Genomic DNA, 25,270 nt, shown 5'->3' on the forward strand with positions numbered 1-25,270 from the left:
CATGCATTTCATATTGGACTTCGTCCAGGCATTTCAACAACAAGCACGCGCAGTTACTATGGGCATGGAGTAAGAACTTCCCCTGAACTATTCGAACCCACTGCTTAGAACATACTCATAGAACCTCACTGGGCCCAGTCGAGTATGTTGTTGCGGGAAATAATCCAGGGGAGTGGCTCGAGGTGAAACGAGCCGTGCTATTACAATCGCCGGTCTTAAAGGGATGGATCGAGGACCCCACCACCTGTCCCTTCAGGAAAGACGGGGCGATTCATCTGGACGCCTGTGAACCCGAGGTGGTGAAGGAGGTGTTTTTCCAGATGGAGAACGGTTACTTCGAGCGGCAACATGGTGCGTTGACCTACGCCAGAATTTACAAGCTTGCTCTGGCACTTGGGTATGTCGGTCGAAAGTGCTGTCGTGAAATTGCATTAACAAAATTCTTAAATCAGCCTTAGCATCCTAGGCCACGTGGCCCTGTTTGCTTTGAAAAGATGCAGTTTCAGCGCGGAAACGTTTCTGGATATTGCCATCAAAGCAGCCTCTGATGGGCTCCAAGACGACCGCGACTTTCGAGATTGGATCACAGAGACTTTTATCGATCACCGTGGGGAGATCAAGAGGTCCCATGCCTTCTCCATGGTCATTACGCAAGGAAGTCAGAATACACGCCTCTTGTACGAACTATTAATGACTTGTCTTGTGTCCGCGGAGAGGGATAGAGACATCAATAGGCACGGAGAGAAAGGTCGGCTGTCCTTATGAGAGGCTTGAGCTGGATATGAGTGGACTGCGTCTCGCAGCTCTCTATTGTTGGATTACTTTCGGATAGTAGTGTCATGCGAGTACTGGAGGATCATTGCATGCCCGTTACAATCCTCTCTACTCGGTTATCTTTTAATAGTACATAACTAGCTATGACTATTTGCGTTCATAATTCATTAATCTCGTTTCTCCTATAGGGCCATTTAACACAACCATTAAGACACGACATCAGATTTCAGGCGTACTTGACCGTTCGTTAAAGACTAGAAGTTAGACGAAGGAAATGAGCGAGCACCGTGATTCGAATATTACCCCTGACGAAGCCAGATCGATCTCAATCCCCTACTCAATCCTCAGCGTCTGCCACGACTTGCTCAGCTTCCAATCCTCAAGCTCCACACTGATCGGCCCCGTGATCGTCCTCCCCCCTCCACTTCCCATCACTGAAATCGCCCATTAGTCCCTATCATCACCCCGTTGAACACCGGCAGGCTCTTAATCTCCACCGTCCCGATCCGCTCATATACCCGATCCGCCTTCCGATCCAGCAGCAGCACGTCCGCCTTACGTCGCTTCCGGTGGCATCGGAGAAGCACGCCGGTGAACGATTCCGTCACGAGCCGCCGCGCGAGCGCCACCGAGTCGTCGCTCAGCTCAATCTTCTTGTACTCGATGCAGTCCTCCAGCACCATGTTGCCGACGTGCGCGACGCCGACGTGGTTGTAGGCGTAGTACCCCGCGTGCTGCACGATGTCACCACGCTCCATGCGCCGGATGCGGAGCTGGACGGTCCACGCCTGGAGAACCAGGATGCGCGGGAGCGACGTAAGCGGGCGGTCGCGGTCGACGAGGCGCAGGTGGATGGCGTCCCAGTCGAGGAACTTATCATCGGGGGTCCAGGCTCCGAGGATGGTGGGCGTGTCGGGATGGGTGAGATCGCAGGTGCTGCCTTGGTAGCTGTGCGTCAGCCCGTCGGAGGGGAGACCGCACTCCCAGCCGACCCACGACCAGCTTGAGAAGTTGGGCCGACGGCGGGATTTGCCTCGGTCGCTCCAGGTTAGGGCGGTCAGGAAGCAATGGATGGGCTGCCACGGGCCGAAGCGGATGTAGGAATCCTCCTTCATCAGAATCGGAATCCCCCAGAAATGCCGAAGCGTTGTCTCTGGTGTCTGTAGGTAGGCGAGCACACCCAGGAATCCGTTGAGCGAGTCGTTGTCATAGGACAGCTTGCGGCGCGAGTACTCGGAGATGTACTTCCAGACATCGAAGAGTACGAGGTTAGCGGTCGAGAGCTGGAAGATCTCTAGATTGGCGTCCATATAGTACATCTGTAGCGAGGGGTCGTGTCAGTCCGCGAGGGTTGGCGGATGCGCTTCGGTGCATTGCATACTGCGGCACTCCCAGTAGACCTGCTCTTCGGTGAAGAAGATTCGGCGTGTTGAGAGCATCGCTTCTTGGTATGCCCAGCCTCGGCTGTCCCATGTCGATTTCCAAATCTTAACCTTTGGGTGCTGCAACGTGGAGAAGAGCGTATGCCGTCCAAGGGCTGCCGTTGGCTGCTCATCTCGCTGGCGTGACTCAGCCCCTGGGAGTCCGAAGTCTGCACCATCGCCAGATGCTCCAAGGAGCGTGGCTTGTGCCTGTTTGTATATGATATCCATCTGGCTGATCTGCGAGTGCTTGGTCTGAGAATCCGTGGGTATGCAGTGCCGGTCCACCCAGAGATATCGATACCCTAGCCTCTTCGTCACATCAATAGCGTCGCGGACGGTCTGGGGTAGACGATTTCGGATCAGCGTTCCATTCTTAACCGCATCGACAGAGGCATTCGGACCCCAGACGTAGCTCAAAGCTATGTACTCCATGTTACGTGTCGCTGTGATGATTCTGTTATCCGAATTGCAATCAATCAGCTGGAATCCCTGCACAGGGTCGCCGGCCGAAATAGAGCAGAGCTGGGTGTGGTGTTTTCGGCAGAAGTTCAACCACATGGATATCTGATCGAAGTCCGCGGTCTGCCGATCTATCAACTTCCCTCTACTTGGCAAAGGAGCGCTGCCAATTGGCTTCTTCCACGAGATATAACCGGTTTTCCTCAGCCCAGGGCCCAGATCCCCCGTGTGGCAACGATCTTTGTCTTCGTCGGTCGTGACCGCGAGTAAAGGCATATCCAGTTCTCTGATGAAGCGGGAATCTACTTTCTTAAATTCCCGATCACAGAGTCGCCGCGTTAGCAATCGCAGGACATAGTAGCCTGGTCCACTTGTGTTTCGCACGGCGGCATATCGGAAGACATTGCAGAGCGGACAGGTCTTACATCAGGTCTTGTAGTCCCCAAGGTTACTGACCAGTACGCCGGAGTGTTCCTTGGGCTTATAGACGTTGGATTCGACGGCGTCCAAGAACGATTCTAGCCGCAGGCCATTACAGAGGCGGCAGAGATTTATGTCCCATCCCCGCGTGCCTTTTGGCCGGGTTGTCCGGGGACGGATCTTGGATGCCCTTTCGGTCGGGTCGCAATTTCACTTCTCGGGCGAATGGAATCGCTAGGGGAGGTGGAGCTCGTTGAACTGACATTGCATTTATGTAGTGATTACCGCATGGCAGATTGAGAGAAGAGGCATTTATGAGCCAGATCCTCTGTACACAGCCCCCGAAAGGCGCATAGCTAAACCAACATTGTGGCTGCAGGCGAAACCGCCCACCAAGCCAGCATGTCTAGCATCCATTTTGGTCACGGGTATATGGAGACTCCAAGCAATCCGGTACAAATGCAGCGAGACTCGAGAAAATAAAAGATAAAGTGAAGGTTATACCATACCTACGTCCTCGCCTATTCGCCGTTTAGCAGGCATGGGTGCTCACCAGCTCAACATAGAAGTCATCTTAATTCTTGCCGCAAGAAAATGTCCGGTTCGGATTGCTTGAGAAGCTCGGAGATGCGTATGAACCGCTGGGCGACATAACCCCATTGGGTCGTCACAGTCTTTAATGATTTGCTCGGCCATGGTGGTCGAAAACGTGTAAATGTGAGGTGGGTGAAGAGGAGATATAGAGAGAGAGAGAGAGAGAGAGAGAGAGAGAGAGAGAGAGAGAGAGAGAGAGAGAGAGAGAGACATACGCCCGTCAGGCCTCTGAAGAGGAGATATTAAGAGGAGAGTATACCGACGTCTGTTACGAAGTATTCCCTCTTCACGTGATACGGCCACGTGGAAATCCTGGTAAGCGCGATTCAGTGAATTATGGATCTTGAAATAGATCCTGAGGTTTTTGATTCTAAATTAATCAATATACGGACATTCTATGCAGATGGAGTTGACTTGACCCCCTAGTGAGAAGACTAACAATTCCTCGAGGCTGCTATGTATATGTTGTCTCATGACGACAATATCAAGACACTGGGAATTCCAATCCCAAAGGGCAAGTATTACCTTGATACAAGAGTGGTCACGGATCTTCCGTACATCCGGTTGGATTCAACGATCATCTCCACGTTCGCCAGTTGAGGTCCCACGTTGGAAAGGGCGGATTATTGTTGACGTCAAAGATCGACTTGTTCCCCTCGTTCGGAAGGTCGAGCGCGAAGGCGAATTTGATCTCCGACGCCGCGTGTTCTTGACCTTGATTCCAGCTCTCCAACATCCATTGATTATCAAACACAATAGTTACAAAATCTTAGCTAATCGCCGTCCTATCACCATCTCAACATCTGAAGGTTCAAGGTACACATGAATGCCAAGGGAGCATCCATCCAACCGCATCACCACTTCGTAATCTCACCATCCGAAGGAGCCTGGTGGAGGCTACTATGCTACAACAGCGGGGCCACCACCTGCGCAAGCGGCCACACCAACGCGTTCCTAACGCACCCCGAACCCAATTTTCCTCGAACCAAACGGCTTCCACGCCGGCTTGCAAACGGCGTTGTGATTTTCAATCGTTGGAACGTCCAGCGGCGAGCGCAGGAATAAGCCAATTACTGGAGACGTCAGTGTGAAAACCCGCGTGGTGGTTCCACCACAGTTAAAGGCACCTGCATATCTGATGCATGCTGGATTCTTGCAGGCAACAGCCACCAGGAGACAATTATTCGGTTCAGACTGCAGAGTGCAGGCAACAGAGACATTTGGAGTCTAGACCAAACCCTGAACAATGAACATAAGGAATTGGGGGTGAACGGGGAGCGTATCGGCAGGAAAAAGCTCCCCAGCTCCGGGCCCCCCTTGTCCGAAGATGCGGTGACGATATGCACAGTTTCGCCAGGCACGCGACAAGGCGGCTAGCATGATGATTGATGATCCATCCTCTGACCTCTCATCCCGACCAATTCCGTGTCGGGCTGGATGTGTTGCCGCGGGATCTCTATGGGATCACAATTTACAAAGAGGGATCGACCAATGATCTCGACGACGGTACTAAGCCGGGGAAGGGAGATACGAAGGATCCTCACTTTCTTATTTCTAGACGACCTCGAGCGTTTGATCATTGATGCAAACGGGTTTGGCGAGTTGCATGACGATAGGAGACCTGTGGGAGGTCTCAGGTCAAAGAGGCGAGAGACCGAGAGGTGAAGGGAGGAGAGTAAAAAAAAGGCATCCGTCAGACCGGTCAGCCTGGACTCTGGGCCCTCAATCGCAAAAATGGAAATGTGGAGCGAGGCCGATCGGGATTTTCGGGATGGGCTGCCATTTGACCAGGGAATCAGCGAACTAATTAACGGTGATTCCTTGCCCAAGTCGACGGATTGAATTGAAATTGATCTGACTTGTTGAGCCGCGTGTAGCTACAGGATGTTTCATCGCATGGTACGGAGGATTACCGTGGTTTGGTCGCTGGGAGACCACAAACAATCTATCTGGATAGGTTTCTGCTGCTCGTATCTAGGATGGGCTGCATGAGATAGATGTATTCCAAAGCATCACCATTCACCCGATGTTGACGAGGTGATGTTGTTGAGGCTTTAGGCTCCCCTGACTCGTCGATTTTCACCGAGCATCGCGGTTGGTATCGCACTACGTAGTAAGCCACACCAACCGGCAACAAACCACGCGAGAGGATATTATTATCCCGGGCATTCAGGCTTCCAATGGAAGGGGGAAACCGGAAAATGCAGCATTTTTTTGGAGCGGCACCAGGATGCACGATGCACGATGAAGGGAATCCTTGCATGACTGACGTTTGTGAATGGCCCATCATTCATCAATCTATCCCTCTAAACCATCACTCCATCAACCCTCCATCATCGGTTCATGTGTCCCTCGTTTCAGCCTTCTGCCTTCAGCTCCTGCTCCGTATTTCCCTCTTCCCTCAAGAACCGAGAATCAACAATCAAGGACCATTGTCGGAACAAACGAAGAATTCCTTGACAAAACTCCCCCAAACTTCCTATCATCACCGTTTGATCTCGTCCATCAGATTATTGCCGCTTGCCGGTGACACCAAGCATTCAAGCATCGGAAAAGTGGATATCGTCGACGAGGCAACAGCAGAGAAAAGAGGGAACCGAAAAGAGGAACCAGAACAGGAGGGCCCAGTCTCTTGTGTCCTTCAACTCCTGGCCATTCGGGAATCGGAGCTCAAGAGGCGAACAAAGTCGACAAGTTTGCCTTCGTTGCTCTTCATCATTCCTCATCTGGTATCCACGACTTGGTGTCTTCCGGTACGTTGCGGGATTGTTCCACGGTTCGGCAGCAGTCTTGTCGACACCTTGCATCACCATTCACATTCATCAAACGCCACCATTGCCCAATTCCCATTCTCTCATTCCTGTGTATCCAAGGAGCCACGGGGATTTGTGCCTTGCTTAAGCCTCAACTACCTATTATTATCAGTAATTCCCTTTCGGCAGCGGTACCATTCACGGAATTTACCAAGCCGTTTACTGTCTACTACGTACGTAGTAAGCTGTAACAAGCTGTCGCAGCAAGGAATAAATTCCAGGATCTAGCATTCCCATTCCATCCAATCCGCAGGCTCCCAACCATTTTAGTTTTCTCGGCCTTTTACTTCTGCCCTGTCGAAATCATCATAGCGGCATCCCCAAATCCACCGCCGCTTGACCGCTTCAAGTTCGTGGGCAAACTTTCCCGTCTTTCCTCTTTTCGCTGTTGGTGCCGTCGTGCGCTCGTGCCGTGGTTCGCCCCGTCAACTTTTCTGGTCGATTTCACCTCCGTCGAACGACCCGATTTTTGGCATTTCTCCTGGAGGCGGCGAATACTTGCGATCACCATCTCAAAACACCACTCCCAAGACCCCAAACCCAAAGCATTATTCCAAGATGCCATACAATACTCGCCGCAAGTCGTTGTCGCTGCCCTCGATGGGAATCCAGATCCCGACATCCAGAGCGCATCGTTCACCGCCGTCCACCATCTCATCCAGCTCCAGCACCACCTCGACCGCCACTCACCACCGTCACCACAACAACACAACAAACACCGCGACCGCACCCGAGCAAACATCACCACCCGCAAAACGACTCAAACGATCGCATATCTCCAGCTCGACATCTCCGCCTCCACCCACATTCCAGCGGCGACCGTCGGTAAAATTCCACGATGAGCGACCATCGGCGCATCGTCCGTCGCAACAGACGCCTCCGCCATCACCCGGGGCGAGCGACGGACTGAAGGTCGATACCGATGGCATCAACGACGACGTGGTCGTCGGCGTGATCGAGCAACTGGAGAAGACGGGCAATCGGCCGCACATGCTGAAGGAGCTTGCTGCCATTCTGCACGGGGTCGTCCCAGTGGTCCAAACGTACGTCAAACTCCCAATCCACCCCTTCAGAGTTCCATTACCCCTATCCGCCGTTCATAAGCTGATCTCTCCCAATCCAGTTCCGCCAATCCCACAGCCGTCATCTCATCCCGTCTCACCACCTACCTCCGCCGCCCCTGGACCACCCTCTCCCCCTGCCCCCTCTCCAAAGAGCTCGTCGACGTCCACCCGCGCAAAGTCTACTTCTTCCTCACCAACCAACCCCGGCAACCCATCCCCACCCTCCCGCCGGCTCTCCTCTCCACCAACCGCATCATCTCCCCCTCCCTCTCCTCCCACCCCGACGAAGAAGACGACGAATCCACCACCGCCTCCGAGGCGCTCCGCCGCCGCCAAATCTCCCCCTCCCCGGAACTCGACCTCAGCTCGCCCGAGATGGAAGACGCGACCCTACATCCTGGCCAGCGCGATGCACCCATGAGCTTCGGGTCGCATGCGCCGTCGAATCCGCGCCTCCACCACAGCCCGACCGGAATGGGCCGGCATCGCGGCGCAAGCCCGCAGGCCGAGGGCGTGGAGCGCGAGTTCGAGCAGATGGTGTCGACGCTGCGCCGGCGCAGCAAGTCGCTCAGCGTCGAGCTATCCCGCGCCTCGAAAGAGCCCCCTATATCCACCACATCCACCACCACCTCCACATCGCCCCCGAACTCCGTCGCCTCCTTTCCCCGCGCAGTCTCCTCTACTTCGACCTCCGCCTCCACCACCACCTCCGCTCACCCCCACATCAAACAAGAAGACCTCCCCGACGCCGACCACCCGACCTCCATCCCGAGCCACCCCGCCGACGTTGGCGCCAACCCCGACGCGATGCGCCTCGACCTCGACGCCGACGAGCTCGCCGCCCGCGAAATCGAGGAATCCGACGCCATCGCCGCGCTGCGTAACTCTGAGGCCGCGGCGGCGCTGTTCGGCGACGGGGCGATTTCGGTACCGGCGGGCGCGGTGGAGGATGTGCCGATGCTGATGGTGGCGGGGGGTTATGAGGGAGAGGTGGAGATGGAGGAAATACGAATGGGAATGGGGCAGGCGGGTGCTGGTACCGAAGTGGGTGGAAAGTTCGGCGAGGGCGCGCGGGTTGAGCTATCGATGGAACGGGAGGTGGAAATGGAGATAGAAACAGGAGGGTTCGAGGGGGAGTGGGAGGAGTTTCGGAGTCCGGAGGCGGTGGAGGTGGAGGAGTTGGAGGAGCTGTTTGGGGACTTCTGAAGGAGTGGTTGTTTTGGTCTTTCCTTTACCATTTCAAGAGATATTATCATATTCATCGTACGGAGCGGGACGGATGGTTGGCGGGGCAGTCTTTGATTTTTTTTCTCTCTCTCTTTTCTTGTCTCCGCGATATCGGGAAGGGAACCATGGCGCAAAAAGTAGGGAGTCCCGTGTCGCCTCCTGCATGTTTCTCTCTTCTCTGCTCACGTTGCGACTTTGCTCTCCCCCCTCACCTCAGCTCCCCCCCGGTCGCTTTCCGCAGTAATATCCAGATCATTCCGATACTCTTTTCTTTGCCTTGCTCTCCTATCTCATCTAGATCTCCGTTTGTCGCGCAAGCGAACCTGGGCTGGAGCGATGGGACGTGGTTTTAGAACCCCCTACCTGTCTGCGTCGCTTCGGATCGGATGGCGATGGCGTGACTTTTATCGCATAGTGCGAGGTGGATTTGGGTTCGAAGCCGGATGGTGGGTTGGGTGCATTAGACTTTGGATGATAGAGACGATACCTTGTTAGATGGAGCAGCGAATGCATCTGTTAAAGCATATCAGCTGGTTGGCTATTATATTACTGTGATGCGTTCCTCGATCTGTATCTGACAATTCTGGCTCCGTTGTTCCATTCTAACATCACACCGTTCCTAATGCTCGCTCGCAACCATCCCATTAATATCGTCTTGCTCCATTTAGATATCCCCTGAATTCCTCTGTCGAAATCGCACTTTGAAGAAACTCGGTGTGTGATTGGTTGCCGGAAAACAAAACCGCGATTGGCGATCTGCAGTCGGACAATCCCAGCCTCCATGATTTCCGGGCACACGACAACGCATGAAGTGAAAACGTAACGTCGCGGACTACGGGATTTTGTGGCTCCTGTGATATTTGTGAGCACTTCGTTCGGTATTAAGATTCATGTCAAGAAAATTTCGTTTGCAGCTCGAGTTTATAGCATCGCGCTTACGATTTTGTGTTCACGTCAAGAGCCGGATATCGCCCAACGTCAGCGGTACTTCACAGCAAGTCGGAGCTGCCAGGCCACTTTTGCGATTCTTAATTTTACGTGACAGCATGACTTCACCGTAGCTATTCTGTAACCCAAGTATCGCTAATATCCAGCCCTCCTTCATTTTGGCATCTCTTCCCAACCCTCACCCACCATGCCCTCTCACGTGGAAGACGAGCGCATCGTCTACGTCCGCCGCTCCGACCACCACCACCGGCACGGCAGCCGGGACGACCGGGACGATCGGGACGACGACCGCAGAGAGACGGTGATTATCAGGCGACGCGACGACGATGACCGCAGAAGAGACGATGAGCGGAGGTCGTCGTCACTGCTGCCGCGGAGGGAGGAAGACGAGGAGCGGAGGGAGGTGCTGGTGAGGAGGGAAGGGGAGGGGAGGCAGAGGCGGAGGGAGAGGAGGCATGGAGCGGGGGGACCGATTAAACGGTTGGTGGTGGCTTGTGATGGTAAGTGGGTTTTGTGAACTTTGAGGATTTCGAGATGGGGTTGCGAGAAGAGCTTGGAACGGTCTGGTGAGCAAGGGGGCTGAGAATGGAGAGATTGTGTTTCTTCATGGTCGGGGTGCGTGATTCGGAGACGAATCCACAGATTCGAGGAATTGAAGCAAGAAAGGAGGCGGTCATGGAGTCCTCATATATCGCATCAAAAAATATTGTTCGCCATCAACTAACAACGATTCCAGGAACATGGGTGAGTCGAGCGAAATGTCCCTATAGGAAATAACCCCAAGGCGCTGAATCATCCAGCTTGACTCCGACAATGGCATGATCAACGGCCAAATCGCCGTCCCTAGCAACGTTACCCGCCTCTCCCGCGCCATCAAATCCGAATCTTTCGACGGCATTCAGCAAGTCGTCTACTACCACGCCGGGGTTGGCACCTCAGGTTCTATCCTCAACCGCATCGCCGTCGGCGCCACCGGCGAGGGTATCGAGTCCGACGTCCGCGAAGGCTACTCGTTCATCTGCAACAACTGGGCACCCGGCGACGAGATCTTCCTAATGGGTTTCTCCCGCGGCGCGTTCACCGCACGCAGCATCGCCGGACTGGTCGGAGAGATCGGTGTGCTGACGAAGAAAGGGCTGCATGAGTTGGTCGAGATCTATCACGACGTCACGCATCGGAGGGATCGGAGATATCGGCCGAGGAATCCGGATCGGCCGTTTCCGAATAAGCCAAGTGCGAGTGATCCGATGTATCGGATCGAGTTGGAGAGGGTGAGTAAACGAGTTTGCGAACGTGGCGGAAGGAACTGACAATCGAAGCGCGGACTCACCACTTTAGATGTCTCTGTCAAGGCGATTGCTGTTTGGGATACGGTCGGTTCACTCGGCGCTCCTCGCGTCCCCATCCTAACGCGCTTGGGGATTCAGACCGAGGAATCCAAAGATATGCAATTCCACGACACCAAGCTTTCTATTGGCGTGGAAAATGCCTTTCAAGCGCTTGCCCTGGATGAGCGACGGGGCATGTTTTCTCCCGCGGTGTGGGAAAAGCCTAGGGGAAACAACACCACGCTTCGCCAGGTCTGGTTTCCCGGCGTCCATTCCAGCGTCGGCGGTGGGCAGGACGATATGAATCTGTCGAATATATCGCTGGCGTGGATGATGGCGCAATTGGAGCCGTTTATAGACATGGATACGGATTACGTGCTTCGACAGGAAGATATGAATATCCGATGGTATAAAGAGGGGAGGATGAGAGTGCGGCCGTGGTCGTTCGGTAAATCCCCCTGATTCGAGCGAGACAACTAGTTCATAGGCTGTTCATCCGGATCTAATCTGTCCTGCTAACAATCCCCCAGGTCATTTCCCCGAATCCATGCGAGGTGTCTATTCCATAGCCGGTGGCACAACCCGTACGCCAGGCCGCTACTACGCCATCGATCCACCCACCGGGGAAGAATCCGACCGCCCGCTCCGCGATACCTGCGAGTACGTCCACCCATCCGTCCGCACACGGATCCGGCTCCGCGGCCCAGGAAGAGATGACCGCGGACCGTACGAACCCGAGGCCTTGGACGACTGGAAACTCATGATCGAGTACCCGCCCGAGGATCCCGAAGGAAGGCACTCGAAGCCCCGAGTCTTCTGGAGAGCCAGGTTTAGAGAGGAGGCGGTTAGCACAAGGGTGCTGCCGGAGGCGCCGCTTTGGGGTGTGGAGAAGCAGTTGTTAGCACTGGATCCGGAGACGGAGGAATATGTGTATCGACCACCACCATCTAGAAGAAGGGATAGGGGATAAAGGGGTAATATGACTACGGCATTGGTCAAAGTGGCCGCAGGATAAAGGTGTTATACCAAGTGCCATACCAGACCTTTTAACAATGATACTATATTTCACTGAACACCACCTCATTCCCCGTCACCTAGTCCATCACAGCAAACTTAAGCTTCCAGTTGTTGGTGTTCGCCATTGATTAAAACTAAATCGAGTATTTTCAGGATGCACGTGACCAAATATGTGACGATTCGCACAGCGGACGACTCACGCCGCACAGGCAGTTGCAATTTATCGGAATGACGATGTGAACTTTTGACTCAGCACTTTTTTGATAGAACCAGTAAACAACCAATTGATACCTCGCCACGAATTCAAGGTCTCTGCGGTGTTTTCCCTTTCCCCAAATCCAAAATAAAGAGATTTCTGCTCTCATCCGTGCGATATGAGCGAGCCCGCGCCGGAGACGGCAACATTGCCCGAGCGGCCGAAGAAAGTGAAGGAGCCTAAGAAGCCGAAACCACCGAAGCAGCCAAAGGCGCCTAAGCCCAAAAATGAACAACAAGGCAAACCGAAGTCTAAAGCGGCAGCTGCCTTTGCACATGATCCGGATTCTATGTTCAAAGTCGGCTTCCTCTCCGATGTCTATGAAGAGAAGCCTGTATCGGACACGGTCCAGAAAATCGTGACACGATTTCCTCCTGAGCCGAATGGATTCCTACACATTGGCCATAGCAAAGCGATCGCGGTGAATTTCGGATTCGCTAGATATCATAAAGGCGATTGCTTCCTTCGCTTTGACGACACCAACCCGCAAGGAGAGGAAGCGAAGTACTTCATCGCGATCGAGGAGATCGTCCGTTGGCTCGGGTTCAGTCCGGTGCGGATCACCAACGCAAGCGATAATTTCGATCGTCTCTACGAGCTTGCTGAGGATCTTATCCAAAGAGATGGCGCTTATGTTTGCCATTGCACGAGTATGAGTAGTGTTCCGTGCAGGTAGATCCCCATGCTGACGTCTATTTAGAGGCCGAAATCAAAGCGCAACGCGGCGAGAGCGCAGAAGGCACGAGGGGACAAGCTCGATATGCGTGTACCCATCGTTCCAGACCGATTGACGAATCCCTTCAGGAGTTCCGGGCAATGCGTGACGGCAAGTACAAGCCGGGCGAAGCAGCCCTTCGCATGAAGCAAGATCTTGAAGACCCCAACCCGCAAATGTGGGATCTATTCGCCTATCGGATATTGGGTGAGGAGGAGTCTCACCATTTCCGAACCGGGGACAAGTGGAAAATCTACCCCACCTATGATTTTGCGCACTGTTTGTGCGATAGTGCCGAGGGCATCACGCATTCACTGTGCACGACCGAGTTTGAATTGTCTCGTGTCTCTTACGAGTGGCTCTGTGATAAACTTGAAATATACAAGCCGATGCAGAGGGAGTAAGTCATATGTGTTCCTTGCTCCTCCCAGCTATTAATTTGATTCAAGGTACGGCCGCCTGAATGTCTCAGGTACAGTCCTCTCCAAGCGTAAAATCGTCCAGCTCGTCAAAGAGGGCCATGTCAGGGACTGGGACGATCCGCGGCTATACACGCTTATTGCGCTGCGTCGCCGTGGTATCCCTCCTCGGGCCATTCTCAATTTTGTCAACGAGTTGGGAGTCACCAAGGCGAAGACGAACATTCAGGTGACGCGTCTGGAGCAGACAGTACGGAGGTACCTCGAAGTGACTGTCCCCCGTCTCATGGTTGTCCTGGAGCCCCTGAAAGTCGTGATCGACGAACTTCCGGATGATCACGTGGAGATGGTCGATCTTCCTTTCGGCAAGGATGAGTCGTTTGGGGTAAGCAATAGTACTTAATGCATGCACCAACGGGAGTTACTGACGGTGGACGATAGACGCACACAGTTCCATTGAGCAAAACGGTTTACATTGAGAGGAGCGATTTCCGGGAAGAGGATTCGCCAGACTACTTCCGCCTCGCGCCTGGGAAATCAGTCGGTCTCTTCAGGGCACCGTACCCGATCATCGCAACCTCCTATGATAAGGACCCTGAAACTGGCGCCGTCATTTGTGTTCATGCAAAGCTCGAGAAACCAGGTGAAGATGGGAAGATAAAGAGGCCCAAAGCGTGAGCAAGCCCCAAGCAATGTGCGCAATCTGGAAGTACACAACTAAAACCAACTCACAGCTTCGTCCACTGGGTTGCGGAAGCACCCGCCCAAGGCAGTCCACTCCGCGCCGAAGTCCGTGTCTCCAACCAGCTCTTCAAGTCCGATGATCCATCTGCGCATCCCCAAGGATTCCTCGCAGACATCAATCCCGACTCAGAAGAGATTTATCCAGATGCGATGGTTGAAACCGGATTTAAGGACATTCGGGCGTCGGCACCATGGCCGAAGGAGGGAGGGGAGAAGGAGCAGACAGGGGATTCGGTTCGCCCTGAGACGGTGAGGTTCCAAGCAATGCGCGTTGGATACTTCACGGTCGATCGTGAAACGACGGATGATAAGCTGATATTGAATCGGATCGTCAGCTTGAAATCGTCAGCTTGAAGGATGGGCAAGGGAAAATGTGATTGCTAGAGGCATAGCTGGCTGGACACACTTATGTCCTTTACGTTCGTGACGAGTTCACTGCAGAAATGCAACTATGAAATGACGGTGGACATTCCTTAAGCCATGAAGGGCTGATGGCTGTTTTTGTGACTAGGTATCCCATGTTCTTTCCTGTGGACTTGTAGTATCACGATAGATAAGACTACGAGTTTGAATGTAGCCAAAGATTCATGGTGTATCATATCCGGTGACCTAATTTTCCTATCCCCGAAATAGTTGTAAATGCGTCGGCAGCTTTGTGTTAATCATGTCCAAGTTTAGATCATCACTCCACCATGGCTAAGTGACAGGGGGCTGGATTTGTATCATGAATCTCGCCCTCCAATGCTTCAGCCAGAGCAGCTCAACTCCTGTGACAAACCACTTTCGCAGCCATGCAATCCCACCAAATTCTCACATCTAATTATCATGATCCGCGCCATCACCTCCTCCCCTCATCGTGATCTCGCATGATGCAAAAATAACCTCCAATTCCACAGTATCCCTTACCATTGTTCTACCTATTCAACATGGCCGACAATACCATTTCTCGGCGTAACTCGCCTCCTCCAGCACCAAGCCAGCTCTGGTCTCTCTCCGAGCCTCCGTTCGAGGGCTTCAAGCCGGTCGATCACGAAGGCTTCAAGCGAAGCACACCGGAAACAGCAATCGTCATTGACAATGGTACGCATATTTAGCATCGCATTATCGCCGCAGTTGCTAACTAAGGACGAAGGATCATATAATGTACGCGCAGGCTGGTCCTTCGACAAGAAACCACGCTTCACTTCCCCTCCGGTCATGGCCCGATACCGAGACCGGAAGATCAACCGAATGTACACGTTCGTGGGATCGGACATATACTCGGACGGCACGGCGCGTGGACAAGCGAAGAACGTGTATGAGCCGGGCAACAATGTTATCAACAACTGGGATGTCATGGAAGGCGTTCTGGATTGCGTGTTTAATAAACTGGGAATCGAGGCGGATCCTTCTGGTGGCATCGGACGGCCGATCCTGATGACTGAGCCCGCAGGCAACATGCCTTACTCGCGCAAGAGTGAGTGAGAACACGCGATTTCTGGCATAACCATACTGACGAGCATTCAAGCTATGACAGAAATCTTATTCGAAGCATATGGCGCGCCGTCCGTTGCATACGGCATCGATTCTCTCTTCTCCTACAAATACAATAACGGACGGACTGGTCTCGTTGTTTCCTCATCATATACCTCTACAAACATTATCCCCGTCGTCAACTCAAAAGCGATGCTCACACAAGCCTCGCGCCTCAACTGGGGCCGCTACCACACCAACGAATGCCTCCTCAAGCTCATGAAGCTCAAATACCCCCCCTTCCCCGGCAAAATTACTGATCCTCAGTCCGACGATCTGGTGCGCGAGCACTCACGAGTCAGCACCAACTTCGATGACGAGATCACCGCGTTCCTCGACTGGACGGGTCTTGAGGACCGGGATCGCATCGTACAACACCCATATACCGAGCAAGTGGTGGTGCAGAAGACCGAAGAGGAGCTCGCGCGCGCCGCAGAGAAGCGCAAAGAGAGTGGTCGACGACTACAGGAGCAGGCGGCGAAGATGCGATTAGAAAAGCTGATCCTCAAGGAGCAAGAGCTCGCGTGGTACAGAAACCTACAGGAGAAGCTCGCCAACGCCACCACAAAGAAAGAAACGAAGCGGCTGTTGGATGACGGTGATTTTAATGATGAAGGCCAGTTGGACAAGCGAGTCCGAGAGCTCGATAAGAACATCCGCAAGGCTAGGAACAAGGATGTTGGCGACGTCGAAGAGGAAGAGGAGATCCCTACATTCCCATTACTGGAGATCGCCGACGATCAGCTTGATGAGGATCAACTCAAGCAGAAGAAGCAGCAGAGATTGCATAAGAACAATTATGACGCTCGGATGCGAGCAAAGGTGGAGAAGGAGAAGGAACGCGCGCGAATCGCCGAAGACGAGCGGATCGACTCCGAAAGGCGAGAAACAGACCTGGAGGGCTGGATCGAAGAGAAACGAGCCGCTCGCGAAGTCCTCGTTGCGAGGGCCCGTGAGCGCGAGCGACTGAAAGCCGAGCTCGGCAACCGCAAGTCAATGGCAAATCAAATGCGCATGAAAACCATTGCGAATCTCGCCTCGGACACCCCGATAGGCAAAAAGCGACGTCGTGGTGGTGGCGCCGACGATGACGATTTCGGTGCCGATGATGCGGATTGGGGCGTTTATCGACAAGTCGCGACCGGCGAGGATGCGTCCGACGACGAAGAGGAGGATCTGGGTGGCACGCTGAAAAAGATCGAGGCGCAACTGCTCGAGCATGATCCGAACTTCACGGAGGAGAGTACGCGGGAGGCGCAGACGGATTGGACGAAGAGCTTGCTGCATGCTTTCTGGAGGGGACCGTGGCCGTTTGATCCCGAGCTCCCGCGCGAGACGCATCAACTCCATCTCAACGTCGAGCGAATCCGCATTCCGGAAGTGGTGTTCCAACCCAACATCGCGGGTGTCGACCAAGCCGGATTACTGGAGGTCATGGGCATGATTCTCAACGAGCGGCTCGCGGATGACCCACACAAGGCGGATATGCTGAAGGACATCTTCCTGACGGGCGGAAATACCATGTTCACCGGCTTCGACGAGCGCGTGCGGAATGAGCTGAGGGCATTGCTCCCTGTCAATGCAGAGTTGAGCGTCCGCAGAGCTGGGGAACCTTGCTTGGATGCCTGGAAGGGTGCGGCACGATGGGCAGGGGAACAGAAAAACAAGAATGCGTTTATGACCAAGGCGGAATGGAGTGAAAAGGGCGGGGATTATCTCAAGGTACTATATTCTCCCCTCTTTTCTTTGACTTCTTTCTCCTCTTTGAGTTGTGCCGGTCTAACAATGTCACAGGAGCATGACAGCGGGAACATCTGGCTCTGAAACTGACTGCGGTGATACCATCAAAATCGATCTCGACACTGGAGAAGCGGTCTCATGTAACGAGGAAGCGGACTTTAGACGTTCCAATATACCACGTACAACCCGTGCGAGCAACTTACTACCGTAGTTGCTACACTTCAAGTCGTGTTGGGCACTCAGGTTGCATCAGCCACAGGCTGCTGCCTCAGTCTTCCGGCAAGGCAAGATATCTCGAAGGCCTGGAATCAAGAGACGACATAACGTCTCATAGACCCTTAAGCCTAGACGATGCCGCCTGTGGGCACTACGTATACCGCATATGTAACACTACAAAGCCAATCTTATTTGTCTAAATGGTGAAAGCCACGTGAGATGCTGCAGCTGGGCCCGCGAATGAGGATTTCGAGTTCTTTCTGCGTCAAGTAAGGTGGACAGCAATCCGTAATCAATGACATCCGATTCGAGGAAGTTGGCTTGACAATGTGAGAAATAGGGCACACCTGGTGCTTGTATGGTTAAGCATTCCGTTGCCCACTACTTTGACGAGACAACAACCGTCTCATTCGTATTCCACTCAAACCCTCTTCGTGCCAAGTCCAGATACTTCGCAAAACACAGAACGACCGCAATCCAGTCGGTATAAATTTACTCCAGTTCTATTCTCCAAAAATTTGTTATAAATGGGACCATGATTCGCATCGCCATCAATTCGACATCGGCAAATGAAGCAAATTGGCCCGTTGTTATCGATAAGCTCCTACCCGCTAAGTCGAACCGCCGTTGGTTCGTCGCGGAGCCAAGCGAGATTAAAATGGCAGCAGACTGCAGAGGACCCATGAACCGTCCCAGCTCCAATATCATGAAACATCCTTTCGTCACGTAGCCTCATGCTTCAGCCAGTGAGCTAGTCAGCACTGCATCCCTACTAAATTCTTCCTTGTTGAACCCTCGTGGGTTCCTGCACCAGTTTTCTTGGTGGCGGAGTGGCGGACGTCAGGTTGGTTGGTGGACAGGGGATGTCCACGATGCAGGGCTACGACTGGGCCGTCAGTAGCCCTATGCGTCGATCGTGATCCTCTCATTCGAGAACGCCGTAGTCTGGGGACTACGGGCGAGGCCTCGAAATTCCGATGAACCGGGATGTGGCAGGAGATGATGTGCGAGGATGACGAGGAAACTGTTAAGTGCGAGCCTTGCATCACTCAGAGTTGCATGGCCCTGGGGCGCGGGACTGGTCGATGTCGGTCGGATTTCAAGCATTTTGGACTTTGTTCTGGCCATCGTTGCCGAAGGCTGTCAGAAGGATGCAGGGTTCGGTAATTACTTATCTTGATTTCCTGGAGGAAGCGTTCTTCGTTCCCTTCTTTTGGACCCTCGGACTTCCTCATGTCTACGCTTCGGTGACCGTCCTATTTTCCTTCTGCATCATTTTCAACTCTTCACCGTACCTTATGTGCCTAAGACCAATGGTACATCTTTTCATTTCTCACTATCCTTAACCACCTGTGGCTGCGCCTCGTTGGCCCTGAAATAGTTTCCAGGCCGTCCGCTCCTTACTCGCTTTGCGAAAAGTGTCATCGGATCACATATCTTCATTTTTCCCTTGCTTCCTTTTGGAGTATCAACGGCCTTTTATTTTATGCCCATAAACGCGACCCGTATTTTATTTGTTTCGCCCACTAGAATCGGAGGGATGCTCCAGTGATCAGCAGAATGGCACGGATGCTGGGACGATCGAAATCCTTCCGACACATCAAAAAGGACATATCACAGCCACTCCTGATTGCATCCGATGCAGTATCCCGAGACGATTTGATAGATGTCCGTAGAGACCTTGCCCCACCTCGAACTCCCTCTCCACTACGGCCGAAAACGTCAAATGGAATCACCAGAAGCAATACGACGGCCTTGTCGGGGTTGAAACCGCCTCCACATTCTCAGAGTAGACCCCTGAAAATCAAGACGGAGAGTCGAGTTTACGATTTCCCGACGCCTGGGACAGGAACCGCCGTTTATAATGTCCCACCACCAAATATGATCGACCTGACTCCCGAGATCGAGCCCCATCCAGGTCGCAAAGTACCGATTGGTGTTGCGCTGGGCAGTCCAACAGATGCTCCGGATTGGAGAAGCGGGATGAAAGAGAATGGTAATCTGGGTATAAACAGGTTGGACCGTCCCCGTTCAATATCAGCCCCATCGCCGTCGCGGGAGTACTTTCCTCAGGATGCATATAACTTCCAAGCGCCAGGAGCGCATGGCAGTTACTCGACAGCTGGCACTCACGACGACGAGCCGGCAATTGGCCACGGCATCAAGACAGTCATTGAGGCGGACCAACCGAAGCCAAAGTTGAGTCGGTGGAAGAGTATAGGAGGGCTATTTGCGAAAAGGCCCAACCATACGCCTAACCATACGCCGCGCACAATGTACATGTTGGATGAACCAGTGGCTCCATCTAAGAAGAGAGCAGTGAATACCCAGATGCCTGGTAAAGGTTTACCGAACGATTCTTTACGAAAGCCAACCGAAACGATGACGCCCAAAGAGCCAAAGTCGCCATGGCGGAGCCGGTCAGTCAAGAGAGGCAAGCCGGGTCCAGCACGGAATCAGACCCACCCGACTCCTACCGACATGTCTTTTTTGACGCAGCCCGCTGGAGTTGATGGCCGGCTCCTAGACGTCTCTATTCCGAAGTGTGAGATGGAACGGTACAGTGTCATGTTTAACCATGTCTTGGGCAAGCCAGCGGCAAACGAAACGGAGCCTCCCCTTCCTGCAAGCAGTTCACTTTTGGCAAGACGGAACCAGGCCAATGTGGAACAGCTGAAGCCCGCCAGCGGTGGAGAGTTGGAGGTAACTTTCATGACAATGGTTGCTCAATCCAGGCTTGACTAACAATCAATTAATTAGCCCATCAATATTTCGCCCAGCGCAGTACGCCCACGCCGTGCTGCCACTTCCCCGTCATCCCAGCCACAAGGCTACACATTGTTCCCTACGACTCCGGGGGACAAAATAAGAGGACCGTCTGGGTTACAGCGCTCAGCTACTACGCCAGCGCCCAGGCCTTCGAAACACCAGGAGAGCGAGATTACAGAAACCCCGATTACCAAATCTAAAGCTCAACCTCGCTCGAAGGTACCTCCACCTAGATTTCCTATGGATGTCCCGGCCAAAGCGTCGCCTCCCACTCCGCAGTTCGCTTTTGATCCTGCAGAAGACATTCTTTGGACACCGCCGGACAGTTTCCTCTCATCGTCAAGACTAGCTACATCCGGTGGCCCACCAGTACCTAGCAGTCCTGCCACTGGCTCGACATATACAGATGCTGAGACAGAGTATGAATACGAATATGTGTTCGAAGGACCAGGTGCTACCGCCGGAGATGCCGAGACATCAAAGGGCGCCATGGACCACACAACGAAACAATGGAAAGACAAAATCGAAGAAGAGGAGCCACAGTGGGAAATGATGACGACGCTAGGGAAGGATATCGCGGTTAGGAAGCCGGACCGCAACGCGCAGATAGTCCCCGTGGTCCCAACACTCCCTGAAGCCGAGACGCACACCGAGACAATCATGGAAGAGGACAGATCGAGCTCGATGTCCAGTCCCACCGAAGCGGATATTTTTCAGGCTCTTTCCACAGCTGCATTGCCCTCGCCGCCACCTTTAGCGGCCCCTGCGCCGCTTAACATTGTCAATAAGACCGTGCCGATCTCGCCAATACACACGAGAGCGCCACCATCTCCTCAGGAACTTCCTACATCTCGATATATGGACTCGATGCGAATATCAAAGGCCCCGTCGCCTCCTCCTGAGGCCGACACGATGTATCGCGCACCTCAACCGCCGCCTACGCGTCTCCCTCCATCTCCTCCACAGGAGACATATCCTCCTGCACCGGCTGTGCTAGCATCTTCCGAGAACCCAGCTGAGGCTGCGAATATGAAATCGGCACCACAGGATGCACATGAAGATTCTCAAACTCGCCCCAACATGCTTCCGGTCCCTCGCGTCATCCGCACTCTTGCCACTGGCACGATGACAGCATCCCCCTCCGGCACTGCACCAAGCGAAAAATCGAAAAAACAGTATGAGCGGGTCAAGAGCATTGTTTTGCCGCTGCAAGGAACCTCCAGGATGTACACCCATGCCACACAATCTCAAGCGCTCAGCTCCAACCCACTAACTACGGAGTCGGTTCAGGCGAGGACCATTCGAGTCGTCTCTCCAGGCTCGCAGCGAAAGGGTTCGGATGGTTTCGTTCAGCCCTCGCTCACTCAGGACGCCACTAGCAAACCAACCATTCATCCTCCAAGGACCAGCAGTCGAATGGCAAAGCCTCTGTCGATGATAAATAAATATATGCAGGACACGCACGAGGATGCCATCTTTGAATCCGACCACGAGCAATCCGCCGACGCCGCGTCCAACGCCTCCTCCGACGAATCCGAAGATTTCATCCTCCCCTTACAAGCCCCCGAACCTGCCCCTGCCACCGTCGGAATTGCTCGTCAGCTAAGCCTTACCCGGGCTCGGAGCACGTCAAGGCGGTATGGGCCAGGCGCACGTTCAAACGCTGCCGGGAACCACGCGAAGAACAATGCGTCTAATACACAGGCGGCAGCAAATCCGGCGAAGATGGTTGCGGGACCGGGGATCGTGAGTGTGCAGATGCGGCAGATTAAGAGGCGGGATCCGGCGAAGGAGAAACCAGAGGAGAGGAGGGGGGAGCATGTGGCGTTGACGCCGACGTTGGTGGATGTGTCAGCGGCGAGGAAGAGCGTCAGAGGAGTTGTAGAAGGAGTAAGTTAGATGCGTGAGGGTTATCTCATTTTCTTGTGAATGGTTGGTTCGGGTCATATTTCGCCGTCAGGGATTTTTCAGCGCGGTGTCTGGCATCGAGACTCCCCGAGCATGGACTCGGCTGGCAGTCAGGAATCGGGGGAATTTGTTGCATTCGATATCCGTCACTGGGATGACGAAGAGAGAATTTAGAAATTCAAATCATTATTCAATGCCTTGTCCGAGATGGCACCAATACCATGCAGTGATACCTAGTTCCCGTTGACCATTCCAAGTCGGGTATATCATGATCATAATGCAGCCCCCATGATGTCCTAAACGCCCTAACCAGTGCCCCCAATTCAGGGCTCAGTCTCGACGGTCTTCCTTATGCTGGATCCTGTAAATCTTGGGTGGCTAGCACAAGTCAGCAATCTACCACATGGAAACCCAGAAACATGAAGCAGGGTTGTAGATTAATCGCCGAACATGCCTTCCAGATGAAAGAGGACATTGCTTTGATAGTTCTTGAACATCTGGGCAACGAGCTCAACATTCATGTTCTGCAGGTTTATCTCTTGGAGAGATTTGTTCAAAGCAAGAACGGCTTCATTTAGCTTCTCCTGTAAGAAATGAGCAATTGGAGTAGGAGCCGGACCAGTTCCAGGCCTACCACATTGGTGATGACACGCGAAAGGAGCAGCGACTGCTGGTGCTCGTGTGGGCTTTCCTGGCCATGCGTTAGTATAATATTTAAAGAGAAATATTGAATATGATCTACCATTCTTAACAGCTTAAGGAAAATAGCGGATTTGACAGCAATGAATAGTTCTGTTGGAGATTATCCGAGACGGAACACCTTTTCGTCCTCCTTTTGTTTATCACCACGACAGCACCTCCTTATCACGTCACGTGACTTCCAGCCTCGGTAAAACATTCCACCGGGCAAATAACGTCGAACATTAGATTTTGTAAGCCAACCATCAAATTGGGAGCTCAAACCCAACAACGGACTTCAAATGTTCAACCGACGAGGGAAATCCTTCATTCCCTCCATCACCTTATCATCCTCCTAATTACGCTATGCTGATGCTTCTTTAATCCCACAATCATCCCAAAACGCCTCTCAACTCTTTACCCACTGAATACGATAACCCTGACAACGAAGACTTCTCGCGAATCAGCTCCGGAAGTCTCGACAGCATGGCTCCCATCACCAAGGAATCCGATGAGACCAACCACCTGGCCCTCCTCGACAAGCTTGACCTCTACTCTGTCGCCAAGCCCTGGCGAAATCCCAACTATAAACCCCACCCGCGCCGTAACAAAACTCTCAAGCAACTGCTCGCCGAAGAAGCACGCAAATATGAGATCCCAACCTCCGTCCTTCCTACCCAGAACAATAGCGGCGTGTCTACCCCCATACCAGGCATGACTCCTAGCGGAGCAACCGGTGCGATGACACCCGTTGGCGGAGCAAGCACCAGCGCCCCTGCGATGAATGGGAACGGAACGGTTGAGAAAGCTGCGCAGAATCTGTCCGGGCTGGCAATCGATGGGCAGGTGCCGCAACGTCCGCGCGTCACTTGGCAGGGCCTTGAGGCGACCCCGAGCTTGCTTCCGAAGAAGAAGTACTGCGATATCACGGGGCTGCCGGCATCGTACACCGATCCGAAGTCCGGGTTGAGGTACCACAATAAGGAGGTGTTTCAGTACGTCAGGACGCTGTCTCAGACTCAGGTGGAGCAATATCTCGAGTTCCGAGGCGCGCACACCGTGTTGAAATGAACGGACTTGGGATATTTTGGATATTCACCTTTGGCAGGGTTCTGCCGGCCAATGAGGGGGAGGTTGGTGCCCAGAGCACTTTGCCTCGTGTGCGAATGGTTAAGATGCATAGCGGAGGATCGAGAAGAAGAAGAACTTGACGAATACCAAACGAAAGTATGGCGCCCTTGGGGAGGGCATTATGCTATGGTTCAGGCGCCCTCTATGGAGGATGAGGTCAAGACGAGAAGATGACGGATGAGCCGTCAAGAAGATACGCGTTACGAGGTGTATGATACCACGATTTGATGCCAGTACCAGGGAATGAATGATGTTCAATCAAATCATGGAATGTGGTTTGATTGGTTCCTATCCCCATCCCGATTCGTCCCAGATCCCTCGTCATCCCTCCTAGATAGTCCCGAACTTCCTTGTGTACCCCCATGACCATGATGTACCCTCGCCCTGACAGCGACTTTCGTCGCAACTGGTGTTCAGTTCCCTTGAACTCCGGTATGTGTCAGCAGGCGAAGAGCAAAGCTATATTGAGATCACGATTAAGCCGGAGCGTCTACAGGACTTCGTCTCGAGAGAGGCTGGTCCATTGAAGGGGTTTGACTTTGATGGTCGCACATTTAAACAAAATACTGCTCACATACCTTGAGTGATGTTCATGATCTCCATCTTTTCGGTTTGGCCTTTCGGCTGCGTCTTCTTGACACCTTTGTTCAAGTTTGGGTTGAGTTCGTTCATGACGTTTTGTCTGTCGCAAGCTCGATATCTTGCCTTGTTGCCTCAGCAGTTGAGGTAGAGGCATCAAACTACTGATGCGACTGATCTTGATCAGACTGCCCCGAGTCACGAAAACCTGGTCTCTTAGCTAACGTAATCCACCACCGAGCTAGCCAAACCACCGAGTTAGCCACTTCAATACCACAATTCCAATCATCACCATCTTTTCGCAATGCCTCGACAACAACAAGTTGAATTACCTTCAAACGAAGCTAGTATCAATTTAGCTAAAATGGCTATCGAACAAGACCAAATTCGATCAAATCGAGCGGCAGCAGCAACCTACAAGGTCAGCAAAGATACGCTCCGTAACCGCCGCAATGGAATACTTCCACGAAGCGATTGCGTTCCGAATTCGAAAAAGCTCTCAAATACAGAAGAGAGGGTGATTATCGACTATTGC

General features: G+C 53.1%; 10 protein-coding genes across 10 annotated transcripts; 8 read left to right on the forward strand and 2 right to left on the reverse strand.

The window, feature by feature from the left end:
* Nucleotides 1-58: 58 nt before the first annotated feature.
* P152DRAFT_481797 (uncharacterized protein) lies at nt 59-765 on the forward strand (the record flags this gene model as incomplete). The annotated part of the gene is made up of 3 exons (XM_033681848.1): nt 59-69; nt 122-397; nt 453-765. The coding sequence occupies 3 exons, from the start codon at nt 59-61 to the stop codon at nt 763-765; spliced, it is 600 nt and encodes a 199-aa protein (XP_033534543.1).
* Nucleotides 766-2,111: 1,346 nt separating this feature from the next.
* P152DRAFT_396013 (HET-domain-containing protein) lies at nt 2,112-2,756 on the reverse strand (the record flags this gene model as incomplete). Its single annotated transcript, XM_033676335.1, has 1 exon — nt 2,112-2,756. The coding sequence occupies one exon, from the start codon at nt 2,754-2,756 to the stop codon at nt 2,112-2,114; it is 645 nt and encodes a 214-aa protein (XP_033534544.1).
* A 2,837-nt stretch (nt 2,757-5,593) lies between these two features.
* P152DRAFT_330721 (uncharacterized protein) lies at nt 5,594-6,841 on the forward strand. The gene has a single exon (XM_033675263.1). It carries the CDS (start codon nt 5,852-5,854, stop codon nt 6,710-6,712), a length of 861 nt encoding a protein of 286 aa, XP_033534545.1. The 5' UTR covers nt 5,594-5,851; the 3' UTR covers nt 6,713-6,841.
* Nucleotides 6,842-6,877: 36 nt separating this feature from the next.
* On the forward strand, nt 6,878-9,081 carry P152DRAFT_330708 (uncharacterized protein). Its single transcript, XM_033675261.1, has 4 exons — nt 6,878-7,527; nt 7,608-8,646; nt 8,728-8,855; nt 8,942-9,081. Exons 1-3 carry the CDS (start codon nt 7,043-7,045, stop codon nt 8,752-8,754), a joined length of 1,551 nt encoding a protein of 516 aa, XP_033534546.1. The 5' UTR covers nt 6,878-7,042; the 3' UTR covers nt 8,755-8,855; nt 8,942-9,081.
* Nucleotides 9,082-10,166: 1,085 nt separating this feature from the next.
* P152DRAFT_458097 (uncharacterized protein) lies at nt 10,167-12,141 on the forward strand. Its single transcript, XM_033679375.1, has 5 exons — nt 10,167-10,223; nt 10,460-10,467; nt 10,524-10,994; nt 11,043-11,499; nt 11,582-12,141. The coding sequence occupies exons 3-5, from the start codon at nt 10,542-10,544 to the stop codon at nt 12,019-12,021; spliced, it is 1,350 nt and encodes a 449-aa protein (XP_033534547.1). The 5' UTR covers nt 10,167-10,223; nt 10,460-10,467; nt 10,524-10,541; the 3' UTR covers nt 12,022-12,141.
* A 197-nt stretch (nt 12,142-12,338) lies between these two features.
* P152DRAFT_458099 (putative glutaminyl-tRNA synthetase) lies at nt 12,339-14,794 on the forward strand. Its single transcript, XM_033679376.1, has 5 exons — nt 12,339-12,974; nt 13,025-13,439; nt 13,489-13,843; nt 13,900-14,132; nt 14,193-14,794. Exons 1-5 carry the CDS (start codon nt 12,443-12,445, stop codon nt 14,554-14,556), a joined length of 1,899 nt encoding a protein of 632 aa, XP_033534548.1. The 5' UTR covers nt 12,339-12,442; the 3' UTR covers nt 14,557-14,794.
* Nucleotides 14,795-14,967: 173 nt separating this feature from the next.
* P152DRAFT_458100 (actin-like ATPase domain-containing protein) lies at nt 14,968-17,951 on the forward strand. Its single transcript, XM_033679377.1, has 4 exons — nt 14,968-15,282; nt 15,335-15,658; nt 15,710-17,436; nt 17,509-17,951. The coding sequence occupies exons 1-4, from the start codon at nt 15,129-15,131 to the stop codon at nt 17,536-17,538; spliced, it is 2,235 nt and encodes a 744-aa protein (XP_033534549.1). The 5' UTR covers nt 14,968-15,128; the 3' UTR covers nt 17,539-17,951.
* A 1,279-nt stretch (nt 17,952-19,230) lies between these two features.
* Nucleotides 19,231-22,338, forward strand: P152DRAFT_473450 (uncharacterized protein; the record flags this gene model as incomplete). Its single annotated transcript, XM_033681240.1, has 2 exons — nt 19,231-20,373; nt 20,431-22,338. 2 exons carry the CDS (start codon nt 19,231-19,233, stop codon nt 22,336-22,338), a joined length of 3,051 nt encoding a protein of 1,016 aa, XP_033534550.1.
* A 129-nt stretch (nt 22,339-22,467) lies between these two features.
* P152DRAFT_507229 (DASH complex subunit DAD4) lies at nt 22,468-23,092 on the reverse strand (the record flags this gene model as incomplete). The annotated part of the gene is made up of 3 exons (XM_033682524.1): nt 22,468-22,725; nt 22,802-22,931; nt 22,982-23,092. The coding sequence occupies 3 exons, from the start codon at nt 23,090-23,092 to the stop codon at nt 22,697-22,699; spliced, it is 270 nt and encodes an 89-aa protein (XP_033534551.1). The 3' UTR covers nt 22,468-22,696.
* Nucleotides 23,093-23,246: 154 nt separating this feature from the next.
* On the forward strand, nt 23,247-24,371 carry P152DRAFT_330910 (uncharacterized protein). Its single transcript, XM_033675264.1, has one exon. The coding sequence runs from the start codon at nt 23,512-23,514 to the stop codon at nt 24,094-24,096; it is 585 nt and encodes a 194-aa protein (XP_033534552.1). The 5' UTR covers nt 23,247-23,511; the 3' UTR covers nt 24,097-24,371.
* Nucleotides 24,372-25,270: the final 899 nt, after the last annotated feature.

The sequence above is a fragment of the Eremomyces bilateralis genome (assembly GCF_010015585.1).
Source record: "Eremomyces bilateralis CBS 781.70 unplaced genomic scaffold P152scaffold_8, whole genome shotgun sequence".
Classification (NCBI taxonomy): domain Eukaryota; kingdom Fungi; phylum Ascomycota; class Dothideomycetes; order Eremomycetales; family Eremomycetaceae; genus Eremomyces; species Eremomyces bilateralis.

Excerpts from the sequence above, each read along its gene's own strand:
- P152DRAFT_330721 (XM_033675263.1), top strand. The coding sequence starts at position 5,852 with ATGGAAGGGGGAAACCGGAAAATGCAGCATTTTTTTGGAGCGGCACCA.
- P152DRAFT_330708 (XM_033675261.1), top strand. The coding sequence starts at position 7,043 with ATGCCATACAATACTCGCCGCAAGTCGTTGTCGCTGCCCTCGATGGGA. Across the intron at positions 7,528-7,607 it reads GTCGTCCCAGTGGTCCAAAC|TTCCGCCAATCCCACAGCCG; the intron begins GTACGTCAAACT and ends CTCCCAATCCAG. Across the intron at positions 8,647-8,727 it reads AGCTATCGATGGAACGGGAG|TTGGAGGAGCTGTTTGGGGA; the intron begins GTGGAAATGGAG and ends GAGGTGGAGGAG.
- P152DRAFT_458097 (XM_033679375.1), top strand. The coding sequence starts at position 10,542 with ATGATCAACGGCCAAATCGCCGTCCCTAGCAACGTTACCCGCCTCTCC. Across the intron at positions 10,995-11,042 it reads ATCGGATCGAGTTGGAGAGG|CGCGGACTCACCACTTTAGA; the intron begins GTGAGTAAACGA and ends TGACAATCGAAG. Across the intron at positions 11,500-11,581 it reads AGTGCGGCCGTGGTCGTTCG|GTCATTTCCCCGAATCCATG; the intron begins GTAAATCCCCCT and ends ACAATCCCCCAG.
- P152DRAFT_458099 (XM_033679376.1), top strand. The coding sequence starts at position 12,443 with ATGAGCGAGCCCGCGCCGGAGACGGCAACATTGCCCGAGCGGCCGAAG. Across the intron at positions 12,975-13,024 it reads TTATGTTTGCCATTGCACGA|AGGCCGAAATCAAAGCGCAA; the intron begins GTATGAGTAGTG and ends ACGTCTATTTAG. Across the intron at positions 13,440-13,488 it reads TACAAGCCGATGCAGAGGGA|GTACGGCCGCCTGAATGTCT; the intron begins GTAAGTCATATG and ends ATTTGATTCAAG.
- P152DRAFT_458100 (XM_033679377.1), top strand. The coding sequence starts at position 15,129 with ATGGCCGACAATACCATTTCTCGGCGTAACTCGCCTCCTCCAGCACCA. Across the intron at positions 15,659-15,709 it reads CATGCCTTACTCGCGCAAGA|CTATGACAGAAATCTTATTC; the intron begins GTGAGTGAGAAC and ends CGAGCATTCAAG. Across the intron at positions 17,437-17,508 it reads AGGGCGGGGATTATCTCAAG|GAGCATGACAGCGGGAACAT; the intron begins GTACTATATTCT and ends ACAATGTCACAG.
- P152DRAFT_330910 (XM_033675264.1), top strand. The coding sequence starts at position 23,512 with ATGGCTCCCATCACCAAGGAATCCGATGAGACCAACCACCTGGCCCTC.